This window comes from Salmo trutta, chromosome 9 (assembly GCF_901001165.1).
Source record: "Salmo trutta chromosome 9, fSalTru1.1, whole genome shotgun sequence".
In the NCBI taxonomy this organism is placed as follows: Eukaryota; Metazoa; Chordata; class Actinopteri; order Salmoniformes; family Salmonidae; genus Salmo; species Salmo trutta.
This window is the reverse complement of record NC_042965.1, coordinates 30,363,822-30,380,735: the sequence shown is the minus strand read 5'-3', so window position 1 is coordinate 30,380,735 and position 16,914 is coordinate 30,363,822. Positions and strand designations below refer to the sequence as shown.

The window sequence follows — 16,914 nt, the reverse complement described above, 5'->3', positions numbered from 1 at the left end:
CAGCATAGTGCACTACTTTTGACCAGGGGCTCTGCTCAAAAGTAGTGCACTATAAAGCCAATAGGGTGCTATTTAGGACGTGGTTGGCCCTCTGTCTGCTCTGCTCTGCTAATGACCCTGAGGATGAGCCAGGCGTCTAATTTACGTGGCTCAGCCTTGCATCTCATTACCCCTCTCTGCCACCAGAGGTTCAACACAACACAGACTAACAAGATACAGCAAAATTGGTAGATACTAGCTAACAGTCGTTTGTTATGGTTCCAATTTTCTGCCAGATTGGCATTCTTTTTTTGTTCTTCTTATAGAAGGGGGGTGGATACTGTAGTCTGGGGTATAATTATGTTACGTCCATTGTAAGAAGGAGACCAAGGTGCAGCGTGGTAGGCAAACATTTTCCTTTATTAAAAATTAACACTGTCAAAATAACAAAATACAAAACAAACGAACGTAAAGTTCTGCAGGCTACACAGTACCTGACAAAAACAAGATCCCACAAAACCCCAGTGGGAAAAGGCTGCCTAAATATGATCCCCAATCAGAGACAACGAAAGACAGCTGCCTCTGATTGGGAACCATATCAGGCCAACATAGAAATATATCATCTAGAATGCCCACCCAAATCACACCCTGACCTAACCAAATAGAGAAATAAACAGGCTCTCTATGGTCAGGGCGTGACATATTAAGCAATAAGGCCAGAGGAGGTGTGGTATATGGCCAATATACCATGGCTAACGGGTGTTCTTAGGCATGGCGCAATATGGTCTGAATACCACGGCTGTCAGCCAACAGTATTCTGGGCTCGAACCACCCAGTTTATAATTGATGTTATAAACTGGGGGGTTCTAGCCCTGAATACTGATTGGCTGACAGCCGTGGTATTCAGACCATATTGCGCCATGCCTAAGAACACCTGTTAGCCATGGTATATTGGCCATATACTATACCTCCTCTGGCCTTATACCACGGATATGACAAAACATGTATTTTTACTGTTCTAATAACGTTGATAACCAGTTTATAATAGCAATAAGACACCGAGGGGGTTTGTGGCATATGGCCAATATACCACAGCTAAGGGCTGTGTCCAGGCACTCCGCGATGCGTCACGCCTAAGAACAGCCCTTAGCCGTGGTATATTGGCCATACAGTGGGGGGAAAAAGTATTTGATCCCCTGCTGATTTTGTACGTTTGCCCACTGATAAAGAAAGGATCAGTCTATCATTTTAATGGTAGGTTTATTTGAACAGTGAGAGACAGAATAACAACAAAAATATCCAGAAAAACGCATGTCAAAAATGTTATAAATTGATTTGCATTTTAATGAGGAAAATAAGTATTTGACCCCCTCTCAATCAGAAAGATTTCTGGCTCCCAGGTGTCTTTTATACAGGTAACGAGCTGAGATTAGGAGCACACTCTTAAAGGGAGTGCTCCTAACCGCAGCTTGTTACCTGTAAAAAAGACACATGTCCACAGAAGCAATCAATCAATCAGATTCCAAACTCTCCACCATGGCAAAGACCAAAGAGCTCTCCAAGGATGTCAGGGACAAGATTGTAGACCTACACAAGGCTGGAATGGGCTACAAGACCATCGCCAAGCAGCTTGGTGAGAAGGTGACAACAGTTGGTGCGATTATTCGCAAATGGAAGAAACACAAAAGAACTGTCAATGTCCATCGGCCTGGGGCTCCATGCAAGATCTCACCTCGTGGGGTTGCAATGATCATGAGAACGGTGAGGAATCAGCCCAGAACTACACGGGAGGATCTTGTCAATGATCTCAAGGCAGCTGGGACCATAGTCACCAAGAAAACAATTGGTAACACACTACGCCGTGAAGGACTGAAATTCTGCAGCGCCCGCAAGGTCCCCCTGCTCAAGAATACATATACATGCCCGTCTGAAGTTTGCCAATGAACACCTGAATGATTCAGAGGACAACTGGTGAAAGTGTTGTGGTCAGATGAGACCAAAATGGAGCTCTTTGGCATCAACTCAACTCGCCGTGTTTGGAGGAGGAGGAATGCTGCCTATGACCCCAAGAACACCATCTCCACCGTCAAACATGGAGGTGGAAACATTATGCTTTGGGGGTGTTTTTCTGCTAAGGGGACAGGACAACTTCACCGCATCATTTGACGGGGCCGTGTACTGTCAAATCTTGGGTGAGAACCTCCTTCCCTCAGCCAGGGCATTGAAAATGGGTCGTGGATGGGTATTCCAGCATGGCAATGACCCAAAACACACGGCCAAGGCAACAAAGGAGTGGCACATTAAGGACTTGGAGTGGCCTAGCCAGTCTCCAGACCTTAATCCCATAGAAAATCTGTGGAGGGAGCTGAAGGTTCGAGTTGCCAAACGTCAGCCTCGAAACCTTAATGACTTGGAGAAGATCTGCAAAGAGGAGTGGGACAAAATCCCTCCTGAGATGTGTGCAAACCTGGTGGCCAACTACAAGAAACGTCTGACCTCTGTGATTGCCAACAAGGGTTTTGCCACCAAGTAATAAGTCATGTTTTGCAGAGGGGTCAAATACTTATTTCCCTCATTAACCTCTATGGAAATCCTTTTATAACACTTTTGACATGTGTTTTTCTGGATGTTTTTGTTGTTATTCTGTCTCTCACTGTTCATATAAACCTACCATTAAAATTATAGACTGATCATTTCTTTGTAAGTGGGCAAACGTACAAAATCAGCAGGGGATCAAATATTTTTTTCCCCCACTGTATACCACACACCCTCGTGCCTTATTGCTTAAATATAGGCTGCCCAGGAGAAACATATTGAATCTATTAATTGTCATTTAAAATAAGTGTTTCTCACCTAGGCCTACTGCTGTCATGTTCATAAATAAGGCATGTGTGTATTGTTCGTATTGACTGATTGGTGTTCTGAGATATGTTACCATCTCCTAGCTGATTATCACATACTTCAGAGACTGCTTATAAGTAGATATTGATCCCGTTTGAAAAGCACTTTATATAGCACATTATATTAATTTCCGTTATGTAACTTAGAACGAAACATTGAAATGGTCTCATGATGACACAACACGATAAAAGATGCAGAACAAATACACATACAATACACACACAGCCCACAGAGCATAATTATAATTTTATTTTCAGTATAATCAAATGTAATGATGCTAAATTAAATTGTCTTATCATCCTCTTTTTCTAAGTGACCTGTGTTGTGTTCTATGTTTTGCGTTTCCAGGAAGTGATGTCAGTGGAGGATGAGTCAACATCTTGTTACTGCCTGATGGACTCCAGTAGCTGCCACCTGCTGCTGGACCAGCCGGGCTCCTATGCCCTTGTTGGTGAACCGCTCACCCAGGCAGCTGTGAAGAGGCTGAAGCTAGCAGTGTTTGGCAGCATGGGGTCCACCCCCATGGACTACAGCCTCAGAGTCTACTGTGTGGACGACACGCCACACGCCTTTCAGGTGCTCTCATTGTTTCGAGTGTTTGTGGGGGGTTGGTTATTTTCATTGATTGCCGTTGGCTCCCCTGTGCAATCATATGAAGCGCAGTATTGATTCCAGTGATTTTTCTCAGGCAGTAGAGGATAGAGGACCACAAACATTGATATTTACGCGTTAGCCTTCCGATCATTCGGTCATATTGTACTGTATGTGACTGAGTAAATTCAAATTCAATAAAGCATGTAAATGTGTGTATTGATATCTTCTCATCTAGCGTCAGGGAATTAAACTTCCTCACTTCCCCTGAGACATAGAACAGAACAGGCCTCAGGAGTGACTCAGCTTCTGTTCCTGTGATTTAGCAGAAGTCACTGGCAGCTGGGTTTAAAATGCTTTTTGGATTTGGTTTATGAATCCATCCCCTGCGCAGCCTGCCGAGCAGATGCCAGCCCTCTCTGTCCCCTGGGGCTCTGTCAACTACAATCACACTCACTCTCCTTCATGTTGTTCAAACTCTGGCTATAGACGGACACAGTCAATCACTGGTCATGTCCTTGACCTAGATTAATAGGATGCTCCTGATAATAATATTAAGGATCTCATTTCAGTGAGAGATTTCCTTCTGAATGTAGCTGTTACTCTTGCTTCAGCGGCCATACAATGTTAGGATTGGGCTGGCAAACAACCATCTACTCTGCATAGGGAATACAGAATCTGTAGATTACACCGTTGCAGAATACAATTTGTCCAAGCAATGATGATCTTAAAGACGGGGGATGGGGAAATGTTGCTGCATTGAATGGGGTGTTGTTTCTCAAGGTCACAGACAATGGCCATGATGTGCCCTTAAAGTGATTGGATGGATACTGAGTATGATTTTTTTAATAGGAAGCTCTGTGATCTACTGGACAACCCTAGAGTTGAGTTGAATGATGTCCAGGATGTAACTGTGTTTAAAGACAAAGGTAGATAGAGGGTACTTCATCCAGCAGGTTCCCTGTTGTCATTGTATTTGTATTATTTGAGAAATTTTCAAGCATGTTTTATGATCACATTGCCAATGTTGGATTGTTTTTAACACCTACCGTGAAGAAGCAATACGCACGCACACACACATTTTTTTGTGATTGAAATGTCTGAAAAACAGCCACAGAAACTGAGAGCAATGATGCCAGATGAATAACTTCAGCCTCAAATCAAAGAGCTCTTTCATCACTCCAAATTCAATTTGGTGGACGGCTGTTAGCCGATACATGCTCATCCAATGGATTAAGTTGAAACTTCAAACTTGTATGGCTGCACATTTGATATAGCTGCTAATGAGAATTGTATTTTTTTATATTCTTTAATGTAATTTAAGGACACTCTTGACTTGAGGATAATGCTCAGGTTTTGACAATGTTTACGATAGTCGATATGTGGATCCAACAGAGCAAGAACCAATCACTAAACAGTTGGTTGGCAGTGAACTGGGATGTAAACTGTGGTGATAACTGTGCCATTGATCTGTCTCTCTCTCTGTCTGTCTCTCTATCCATCTGTCCCCAGGGAGTGGTGGCCACAGAGACCTGTAGAGGAGGACAGCTCCTGGAGGAACCCAAGATTCTGCCTTTCAGAGGGAACACCTTCAGCCTCCAGGTCTCCATCCAGGATGTCCCACAGTTTCTATGGAACATTAAACCCTTTACCACGTGTCAGGTAACTGAGACTGTAACTACATACAGGTTGAGCACTGAATGATTTCAGATACATTACTGGAAATCTGAGCATGGAAAGATGCATGTGTTATTTGTTGCCAGATTGTTGACATTTTGGATACAACCAGACTTACTGGAGGTTGTTTACCTTTATTGGTACATGTGTGTGAACACTGGACAGCAATGTAGGTCAGTACTTCCTCTGTAAATATGTTTTCTAATATTGCCTTCAGACAAACAAAGAGGTATAATTGGTTCACACTCAAAAATGTTGCATAAAGCTTAATTATTCAATGTAATTAGTCAATGTTAATTATTCAAAGCTTAATTATTCAATGCTGCTCATCTGTAGTTCTTTACAAATGCTGTTTTGAATTCAAGAAAATTGTACCTACACACTGAAGAAGGCTGTAAAGGCGAAGCGTCTGTGTACGCTATCCCTGATGCAGTACATTTATTTTAACATTGAATAAGGAAGTAAGCTTTATGCCACAAAAAAATTGAGCACGAACCCATTACACCTCTTTGTTTGTCTGAATTTGTGGGTTTACGCACCAGCCAAGCTTCTGGGAGAGCGCAATGGTTCTCTTTTGATTAGCTAATATTGCCTTCTAACTACCGCTCACTTTAAAATGGTTGTGCTTGTTTTTCCAATAGGCTTTATAATTGCCCCCAAAACAACTGTGAGTGGGGCGAGGAAGTAGGATGGCGTGCCTCAGACAGACCGTCAGACAGACACATCCTCTTGGCTTATTTATGAGGATCTTTAGAGGGAGACTGCCTCTGTGAACCTCCCCCTTTCATAGAGCAGGTGGAGAATAATGGCTCTCGCCTGCACCATACAGTACATCAAGACAGCTTTTACTGCTAAAAATTACCTGGCCTCTCCACGTCCATCATTCCCCTAGCGCACCATTAACTGCTGCATCCATCCCGCATCGTGGAGGATCTGATGATCAAAGCCAAGGGGTTAAGTCCCCTTTAGGCAAAACGACTGTTTACATTTTTTTTTACTGTACAGATAGCCAGGGTCCCTATCACCATAAGTGAGTCCCATATAGCACACTATTCCCTATATAGTGCATTACTTTTGACCAGAGCTCTATGGGAAGTGCACTATATCAGGGATAGGGTGCCATTTGGGATGCATGTCATTACTGTGAATAGTTTACAGGTCACTTTATTATGCAGAGATGGAAGAAGGGAGCATGCGTGAGGTCAAGGACATTTCCCTGCCGATGTGCCCACGTCAGAATTTAATTATGCATCAAAGGCAATCATTTTCCCGTTCGTCGTTCCCTCGCTCCCGGATATCGCGTGTAATACTTAGCTCGCGATCGGACTTCCATTATCAGAATTAAGTGGGATTTGCCCCTCCCCCTCTCCCTACAGTACAAATGCATATTTCCATACACAATGCTATCGTTGCATAACGCTGCGCGACTTCAAACCCCTCAAACATCCTCTTACCCCACTACTTTGTCTGCGTATGCATATGAGACCTTCCCATGTGACGGATAGAATAGGAGCTGAGTCATCTTCTGGAGAGGAATAATACTGTAGAAGCCCAGATTTCTCATCCTGTTTTGCCTCTGTCTTCCTCCTCTCTCGCATCGTCTCTCTCTCGCCATGCAGGAATTTTCCTTTTCCCAAGTGTGGTGCAGCAACCAGCAGCCCCTGCACTGTGCCTTCTCCCTGGAGAGATACAGCCCCACCACCACCCAGTTCTCCTGCAAGATTAGCGTGAAGCAGGTCAAAGGTCATGAGCAGATTCTGCAGGTCTATACATCTGTGGCAGAGGTGAGCCTGGCTCTCCGTGTGTGGAGGACATTTTTCTCCCACAATCCATACAATCTTTATTTCACCTCAGTGAAGTCAGTGTCCTCTGCTGGCTGAACAGCCTGTCCTCAGGGTCCGCAGTGGTTGTCTTTCAAATGGCACTCTATTCCCTATAGTGCTCTGGTCAAATCTAGTGCACTATATAGGGAATAGGGTGCCATTTGGGATGCGTCCTGTGTTTCTTTATAAAACAGAGGGCAGATAGAATATATCAATGTGAGCTGACTATTCTTGGTCCTGTGTATCCCAACAGCCCTTTGTTAAATACAAATGTAATTTAATTATATTTGAGAACTGTGACATTGTGTTTTGCCTCTCCCCTTTGTCTGTTTTGCCTTTGTAGAGCAAGAAGGAGTCAGTCCTGTTTTTTATGCAGACAGACTGCACCGTCACCTCACAGACGGGACCCAAGGCCTTCAAAATCCCCCTTTCCATCCACCAGAGGATCTGTGCCACCTTCGACACTGCCAACACTAAGGGAAAGGACTGGCAGCTCTTAGCCCAGAAACTCCATCTAGATAGGTGAGTGTCCAAGGCTGTGATCCCAAATAGCACCATATTCCCTATGTAGTGCACTACTTTTCACCAGGGCCCTATGGCACTAAATAGGGAATAATAGTGTGCCATTTGAGATGCAGCCCAGCTGTCCGTCATGTCTCACGGGGTGTTTCAATGATTACTTGAACTAACAGCAGAAGGTATTTGAGAGACTTTAGTGGTTCCAAATGAGCCTGATCAGCTGTCCTCATTTTATATCTTATCATGTTAAGCTCATTTTAATTGAGTCTGATGGCACATCAGTGACTGCATTCACAGAGGGTGATATGCTTTTGGCAGGGAGGGGTAAACCATTGTTTTGTAGTGAAATAGTGCCCTCCACTGGAGCTAATGGATATCTGTAATAGACACATTGCAAGCTGTTAGCGCAAACCACCCATAAGCCTACAGAGTACATTTGTCATATGCCTACATATTCAGCTCTCACTTGAAATTCACTTCTTCCACACAAATGTTACCTTACAGTTGACTTACTTAGATATTTCAAGATATCCCTGATCATGTCCAGTATGTCTAGTCTTAGAGAAACATTTTCCAGCACAATGTCAGTCCCTCCCTGCTGAGATTAGGAACCAGCACTGTGAGGAAACACAGAATTCAATCTCATAGGAGACAAAGATCTATAAACAACTGTGGTTTTTCTATAAACAAAGTGTTGTTCACTTTGCTAAGTGCGCTGTTACCACTTTGTCCACTAATGCGTTTCTCTCTTTCCCCCAGGAACCTGTTGTATTTTGCTAAGCAACAGAGCCCCTCTGCCGTCATACTGAGCCTGTGGGAGGCACGACACCAAGACACTGGTGACCTTGATTCTCTGGCAAGCGCTCTGGAGGAAATTGGCAAGATCCAGTCCAAAAGCACTGTAGCAAAGAGCCATGAGGAACCTGAATCAGACTCGGTACATCATTTTGGAACAAGAAGCCCAGACAACCCAGTGTGTGGAATGGGTGAACTCACCAATCATGAGACGGCTAACTCAGTCCCTGAGTATACTAGCTGACTTGTCTCCTCCTACATAGATCCCAACAAGCCCAGTGTAATGCATATCCATATATGCACATAACGACTGACAGCTAACTCGGTCGTGGATTAAAAGGTCCATAGGATGTCAGTGTGCGAATGGAGTTTGTTGTTCACAGAGCAAAAAAACATGACAGGCAAAAATTACCACTGAGAAAAAAAAAACCTGTCACTGCTGTGTGTACTGTAACTGTATCCACCCCTTTCTGATGATGTACTGTACATCTGTTTTGCCTTTCGCCGTTCTATTCCCTCCCTTCTTTTCCTCCTAGTTAATGCTATTCTTAAGTCAGGCTGACCATTTGAGTTTGTTTTCTTATTCTGTTGTTCAGGATATAGGGGACCCTCCACACTGTTAGGACCCACCAATGCTCTTCAAAAAGTGGAAATACTCGTCACCGTCCCCAGGGTTTGATACTGCCCTCATGTGCATCTGCATTTACAGTGAGTGCGTCCCAAATGGCACCCTATTCCCCATCTAGTGCATTACTTTTGGCCAGAGCCGTATGGAACCTAGTGAAAAGTAGTGCACTAAATGGGGAATAGGGTGTTCCATTTGGGAAGTATCCCATATCACACCTATACCGTAAGACAGCTGTATGGTATTTGTTTCTATTTGAATACTTGGTCATCAATTCCAAATAATGTCTGAAATGGGAGAAACCACTCTGAAACAGGTTTAAACAGTACAGAGTTTAATAACATGCATTTTACTGTAATGTTCAGATAATTTTTCTGTATCAGCGTAACATTGTAAAAGAGATCCTGGCGGTACAGTGGTGGGTTGTGTGAGGACAATGTACTGTTAACATGATTCAGGCTGGGTCCTTTATCTTTAAAGGAAAACCCCTGACAATGATGGAAATGTCTTTGTCAGGCTACAGTACTGCAGTGTGTGTTTGTGTGCATGCATGCGTGTGACAGTTGTGGTTTGGCCACCCTGGGGGAGAAAGAGAAAGCTGGAGGAGCTGTATGACATCATTTCCTGGCACTAAGCCATGTGTATCTCTGCATCTTATCACCCACTTTCAACCATTAGTAACACCTGTCAAAGAGCTGCTGATCTACCCAACACACACAAGGCCCCCAACAGAGGCACATCACTTCACAACTACACAGGACATGAATGTGGATTAGGGTTTGGGTCAATTCCAATTTAATTTGAAAAAGACAATTCAATTCTTGAATTCACTCATGAAGTGGAGAATTTACATTGAATTAAATTTAAATTTAAAAATTCTTAAAGTTACAGAATTGAATTTGAATTAGACTGATTGGAATTGTAAAAACATTTCATCTTTGGAATTTAATTGAATTGGAATTCAATATTTTTACATTTCCCAGTTAATGGAATTAATGCACACGGTATAAAAAATGTAGGATTTGGATTTGGACTGTAGGATTTGTTTTTAATTATTTCAATCTGTATTCCCATATTGCCAGTATAGCTAGGCTGTCAGAACATTGATGATCAGCCTGAAGGAATTTAATTTGAATTTGTGGCAATGTTGTGGATAGTATTGAATTAGGAATTGAATTATTGGAATTTACCTAACATTGGAATTCAGAGAAAATGTCTCAATTCAAAGACTGACATGGAATTTCAATTCAATTAAATGGAATTGACAGGGAAAGAGAATTGAATGACAATTGAATTTGTAGAATTGACCCCAACCCTGATGTGGATAGAATGTGTAATAGTATGGGAAGCCTTTCTGGTACAATAAGCAGGCCTGTTTAACATATTGTTGCACAGTATAAGTAAGGAGGGCCCATAGGGCTCTATAGTAAATATGGTGCCATTTGGGACGCATCTTAAATGCCATGGGAATGCAGTGGCATTACTGGTTTGAACAATAGGCACTGTATTGAACACGTTTAAAATAGATGTCCAGCTAAAAAAGCACACTAAAGAATGGAACAGGATGGTGTTTCTGTACTTTATTGTATTCCATGTACCCTATAATTCACAGGATGGATTTGTTTATTCCATGTAAATCAAAGGATAGTATTGTTTATTCCATGTAATTCTTATGATGCATATTTCTGTTTTTATGTGTTCAACATGATTTAGCATCTACAGGCTTGGATCATGCCTGTTTGTAGTTACTCATGCTTTCATTTGTATTACAATGAGCATAATAACAAGGATTTGAAATTATCTAAATACTTTTAGAAAATGGCGCTCAGAGGTGTCTCACTACAGTTACATTTGACAAAACATTCAACTTGTTCATTGTACACCTGTTGCAGTCTCTGAACTACCTAAAATACTGTTAGCTCATAGTTTGTTATATGCAATTTCATATACAAGAGAATGCATCCAAAATGGAACCCTATTCCCTTTATAGTGCACTACTACAGGGCTCTGGTCAAAAGTAGTGCACTATAGAGGGAACACGGTGGCTGAAGTGTTGAGCTGTGTCTACTATGCCCTTATTGATGTACTGTATGTTGCTCTCAACAGCAACGATCAGACGAGCTGAATTGTACCCACTGAGTACAGACATTTTACCCGCTGAATTCTACCCACTGAGCACAGACATCAATTCATTGTCTATTCCACTTTGGTTCAATGTAATTTCATTGAAATGATGTGGAAACAACGCTTATTCAACCAGTGTGTGCCCAGTGGGTACATGAAACCTACATTGCTTTTTGGTTTCTACATAACACATTCGCTATGCTCTCCTAATCAATTGAGCGTTAATCGTTATACAATCCAGCTGGATATAGAATAGATTGAGTGGGTGAGCTTTACGTTTTGAAAATTATTGTTTTTCCTAATTGTTAGCAATTTAATTTCAATTCCCTGTACTAATGTGAGCAAGAGTGGTGAAAAAAAAAGAAACAGGTGTGCTGTGGTAGTGCTAAACAGTGGCTAATTTTGCATTAAGAGCATTTTTCTGTGGAATACAATACACCATAACAACCAAACATAGCATTTTAACTGTTTTATTTAATGTTGCCTATTGCATACATGCCCAGTCATATCTAAGGTATTAAATGTTGAGGTTAAGTTTTTACATGTTATTAAGTGGGCCACTGGGTTTTGAACCATACATACATACTCTGTATTATTATTATTACTTTGTGTTGTGTCACAGGCTGAAGACTATTGTTGTCACAGGCTGAAGACTATTGTTGTCACAGGCTGAAGACTATTGTTGTCACAGGCTGAAGGCGATTTGTTGTCACAGGCTGAAGGGCATTTGTCGTCGCAGGCTGAAGACTATTGTTGTCACAGGCTGAAGCCTATTGTTGTCACAGGCTGAAGGGCATTTGTCGTCGCAGGCTGAAGACTATTGTTGTCACAGGCTGAAGCCTATTGTTGTCACAGGCTGAAGGGCATTTGTTGTCACAGGCTGAAGAGCATTTGTTGTCACAGGCTGAAGAGCATTTGTTGTCACAGGCTGAATGCCATTTGGTGTCACAGGCTGAATGCCATTTGGTGTCACAGGCTGAATGCCATTTGGTGTCACAGGCTGAAGGCGATTTGGTGTCACAGGCTGAAGGCGATTTGGTGTCACAGGCTGAATGCGATTTGGTGTCACAGGCTGAAGGCGATTTGGTGTCACAGGCTGAAGGCGATTTGGTGTCACAGGCTGAATGCGATTTGGTGTCACAGGCTGAAGGCGATTTGGTGTCACAGGCTGAATGCGATTTGGTGTCACAGGCTGAAGGCGATTTGGTGTCACAGGCTGAATGCGATTTGGTGTCACAGGCTAAAGGCGATTTGGTGTCACAGGCTGAAGGCGATTTGGTGTCACAGGCTGAAGGCGATTTGGTGTCACAGGCTGAAGGCGATTTGGTGTCACAGGCTGAATGCGATTTGGTGTCACAGGCTAAAGGCGATTTGGTGTCACAGGCTGAAGGCGATTTGGTGTCACAGGCTGAAGGCGATTTGGTGTCACAGGCTGAAGGCGATTTGGTGTCACAGGCTGAAGGCGATTTGGTGTCACAGGCTGAAGGCGATTTGGTGTCACAGGCTGAAGAGTTTACTGTTGGACCCCTGATTTAATGTCCCCTGAGTTGGTAACTATTTCCTTGATAGCCCACTGGGCAAAAACTGGTTGAATCAACAAAAAATATCCACGTCATTTCAAATAAAAAATTCAAAGTCAATCAACGTGGAAGTCTGAATGGATTTGAAAAAAGTAATCAACGTAAGGGAATTTAGTATTTTTCACCTAACTTTTAACCTAAATCCAATGACATGGTGAATATTTTTTTTCCGTTGAATTCAGGTTAACTCAACCAAATGTAAATTAAAACTAGACTTTGAACGGACGTCTGTGCCCAGTGGGAGTGCACTATGTTTGACCAAGGCCTATAGGCCTCTGGTCAAAACTGGTGCACTATAAAGGGAATAGGGTATCAATTGGGACGCATACTATAGCTCCACACTGACTTCATCAGGATGGATGTTGCTATGCTCCATTTCACATCACGCATGGCCTTTGGCTTCATATCACTATTCTTGTGCCTTGTTTAACTACTGTAAATGGTGAATGTTGTAAAGTACAGATGGGGCTGAAAAAAATAAACAAAGCAAAACCATACCAACATACATTTAAAAAAGTATTAGTTGAAAAAGTATTTAAGATTATATAATTCAATAGGCTGCAGAGCTTTTTTAGTGCTAAACATACTGCATATGTTTGGTATTGCCAGGGCAGCTTTGTGGTATATTGTATCTATATAATTATGGACATTTTGGATGTTTTCTGTACAGTAGAATTTGCAAATGTATATGCAGCCTTTTGGAAATAAATGTACAGCTAAAGTCTCAACTTGAGAATGAGTGAGTTACTGTGTACCTTTGACAAAATATATACTTCATACACAGTTATATGATCTACTAGGTCTACGTCACTGTTGTGCTGGTCGACTACATATTTCTGAGCTCAATGGTTTCTCATGCTTTTGATTTCTCCTCACTTGTACAATATGGCTTAAATGTCTTCTTTCACTAGTCTCTTCATGAATCTACAGTAGCTTGGCCCCTGGTATCCTCTGGCTGTACTAAACCTAAAGAATACAGTGGCTGCTCAGTCTTTAAATATCTTAAAGCCAGCACAGAAAAAGTGCCCTGGCCACCCACTCCCTGCATGCCATGCAATCCTGGGCACACAGGAAGTTAGTGTGCCAAACAGGAGAGTTCATTGCAGAGAACAGTTCTAATGAGAATCATGGGAATAGTTTCTAAGTCTTGCCCTGAGGAAGGTGAGGTCTCAAACTGAATGTCCCAAAGTTCAAGACCATTTCAACATACACTTTAGGTATGTTCATCTTCTTATGTACATAATGTGTCATTTCTGGAGTCAAGTGTTTGCTTGCTACAGAGGCAGACTAGGCCCAGAACAATCCAAACCAAGGAAACCAAGCAGTCACCTTTAATACAAAGTTCACACTTATCTTCAAATGGGCAGCTCAGGGACCCTTGCCACTCCCTTGAGTCTGCATCCTTATCAAGAAGCACAGAATGCTATAGCAAACAAAGCAGTGTCAAGAGCGATCCACACGTCTTTTGATTCTTAGATCTACAGTGCATTCGGAAAGTATTCAGACACCTTGACTTTTTCCACATTTCTAAAAATCTTAACACGCCTCCAAAGTGGCGCAGCACTCTAGTGCACTGCATCATGGTGCTTGAGGTGTCACAACAGACCCGGGTTTGATCCCAGGCTGTGTCACAGCTGGCCGTGACCTTGAAGCGGCGAACAATTGGCCCAGCGTTGTCCGGGTTAGGGGAGGATTTGGCCGGCTGGGATTTCCTTGTCCCATCGTGCTCTAGCTACTCGTTGTGATGGGCCGGCGCCTGCGAGCTGACTTCGGTCACCAGCTGGACAGTGTTTCCTCTGACACATTGGTGCAACTGTCTTCTGGGTTAAGCGAGCAGTGTGTCAAGAAGCAGTGCAGTTTGGCAGGAAGCATGGCTCTTGATCTTTGTCTCTCCCGAGTCTGTAGGGGAGTTGTAGCAATGGGACAAGACTAACGACCAATTGGAAATCACGAATAGGGGTAAAAGTACAATTTTTTTTAAATAAATTATAGCTACACACAATACCCCATAATGACAAAGCGAAAACAGGTTTTTAGAAATGTTTGCTCATTTATAAAAAATAAAAAAAAATATATTTACATAAGTATTCAGACCCTTTGCTATGAGACTAAAAATTGAGCTCAGGTGCATCCTGTTTCCATTGATCATCCTTGAGATGTTTCTACAACTTGATTGGAGTCCACCTGTGGTAAATTCAATTGATTGGAGATAAGTTGGAAAGGGCCTCACCTGTCTATATAAGGACCCACAGTGCATGTCAGAGCAAAAACCAAGCCATGATGTTGAAGGAATTTTCTGTAGAGTGCCGAGACAGGATTGTGGTGAGGCACAGATCTGGGGAAGGGTACCAAAAATGTTTCTGCAGCATTGAAGGTCCCCAAGAACACCGTGGCCGCCATCATTCTTAAATGGAAGAAGTTTGGAACCACCAAGACTCTTCCTAGAGCTGGCCGCCCGCTCCCAACTGAGCAATCGGAGGAGAAGGGCCTTGGTCAGGTAGGTGACCAAGAACCCGATGGTCACTGACAGAGCTCCAGCGTTCCTCTGTTGAGATGGGAGAAACTTCCAGAAGGACAACCATCTCTGCAGCGCTCCACCAACTACTTTATTTAACTAGGCAAGTCAGTTAAAAACAAATTCTTACCTAGGAACAGTGGGTTAACTGCCTTGTTCAGGGGCAGAACAACAGATTTTTACCTTGTCAGCTTGGGGACTCGATCTTGCAACCTTTCGGTTACTAGTCCAACGCTCTAACCACGAGGCTACCTGCCGCTTTTATGGTACAGTGGTCAGACGGAAAAGACTCCTCAGTAAAAGGCACATGACAGTCCGCTTGGAGTTTGCCAAAAGGCACCTAAAGGACTCTCAGACCATGAGAAATAAGATTCACTGGTTTGATGAAACCAAGATTGAACTCATTGGCCTGAATGCCAAGCGTCACGTCTGGAGGAAACCTGGCACCATCCCTACGGTGAAGCATGGTGGTGGCAGCCTCATACTTTTTTTGCTGTTTTTCAGCAGCAGGGACTGGGAGACTAGTCAGGATCGAGGGAGATGAACGGAGCAAAGTACAGAGAGATCCTTGATGAAAACCTGCTCCAGAGCGCTCAGGACCTCAGACTGGGGCGAATGTTCACCTTCCAACAGGACAACAACCCTAAGCACACAGCCAAGACAATGCAGGAGTGGCTTTGGTAGAAGTCTCGGAATGTCCTTGAGTGGTCCAGCCAGAGCCCGGACTTGAACCCAGCGAACTATAGTTTTGGAAATTCGGTTAGGACATCTACTTTGTGCAAGACACAAGTAATGTTTCCAACAATTGCTTACAGACAGATTATTTCACTTATAATTCACTGTATCACAATTCCAGTGAGTCAGAAGTTTACATACACTAAGTTAACTGTGCCTTTAAACAGCTTGGAAAATTCCAGAAAATTATGTCATGGTTTTAGAAGCTTCTGACAGGCTAATTGACATCATTTGAGTGAATTGGAGGTGTACCTGTGGATGTATTTCAAGGCCTACCTTCATACTCAGTGCCTCTTTGCTTGACATCATGGAAAAATCTAAAGAAATCAGCTAAGACCTCAGAAAAAAAATTGTAGACCTCCACATATCTGGCTCATCCTTGGGAGCAATTTCCAAATGCCTGAAGGTACCACGTTCATCTGTACAAACAATAATACGCAAGTATAAACACCATGGGACCACGCAGCCATCATACCCCTCATGAAGGAGACGCGTTCTGTCTCCTAGAGATGAACGTACTTTGGTGCGAAAGTACAAATCAATCCCAGAACAACAGCAAAGGACCTTGTGAAGATGCTGGAGGAAACAGGTACAAAAGTATCTATATCAACAGTAAAACGAGTCCTATATCAACATAAGCTGAAAAGCTGCTCAGCAAGGAAGAACCCACTGCTCCAAAACTGACATAAAAAAGCCAGACTACGGTTTGCAACTGCACATGGGGACAAAGATCATACTTTTTGGAGAAATGTCCTCTGGTCTGATGAAACAAAAATAGAACTGTTTGGCCATAATGACCATTGTTATGTTTGGAGGAAAAAGGGGGATGCTTGCAAGCCGAAGAACACCATCCCAACCGTGAAGCACGGGGGATGGCAGCATCATGTTGTGGGGGTGCTTTGCTGCAGGAGGGACTGGTGCACTTCACAAAATAGATGACATCATGAGGCAGGAAAATTACGTGGATATATTGAAGCAACATCTCAAGACATCAGTCAGGAAGTTAAAGCTTGGTCGCAAATGGGTCTTCCAAATGGACAATAACCCCAA

General features: G+C 42.9%; 1 protein-coding gene across 3 annotated transcripts in view; it reads left to right on the top strand.

Moving 5' to 3' along the window:
• The window catches only part of LOC115200389 (netrin receptor UNC5D), a 235,570-nt gene extending 222,228 nt beyond the window's left edge, over nt 1-13,342 (top strand). For all 3 annotated transcript variants that reach the window (XM_029763422.1, XM_029763423.1, XM_029763421.1), the window contains 5 exons: nt 3,229-3,456; nt 4,984-5,133; nt 6,768-6,932; nt 7,315-7,493; nt 8,250-13,342. In XM_029763422.1, coding sequence (XP_029619282.1) covers nt 3,229-3,456; nt 4,984-5,133; nt 6,768-6,932; nt 7,315-7,493; nt 8,250-8,529 — 1,002 coding nt within the window. In that variant the 3' untranslated portion in view covers nt 8,530-13,342. The remainder of the gene's footprint in view (nt 1-3,228; nt 3,457-4,983; nt 5,134-6,767; nt 6,933-7,314; nt 7,494-8,249) is intronic.
• Nucleotides 13,343-16,914: the final 3,572 nt, after the last annotated feature.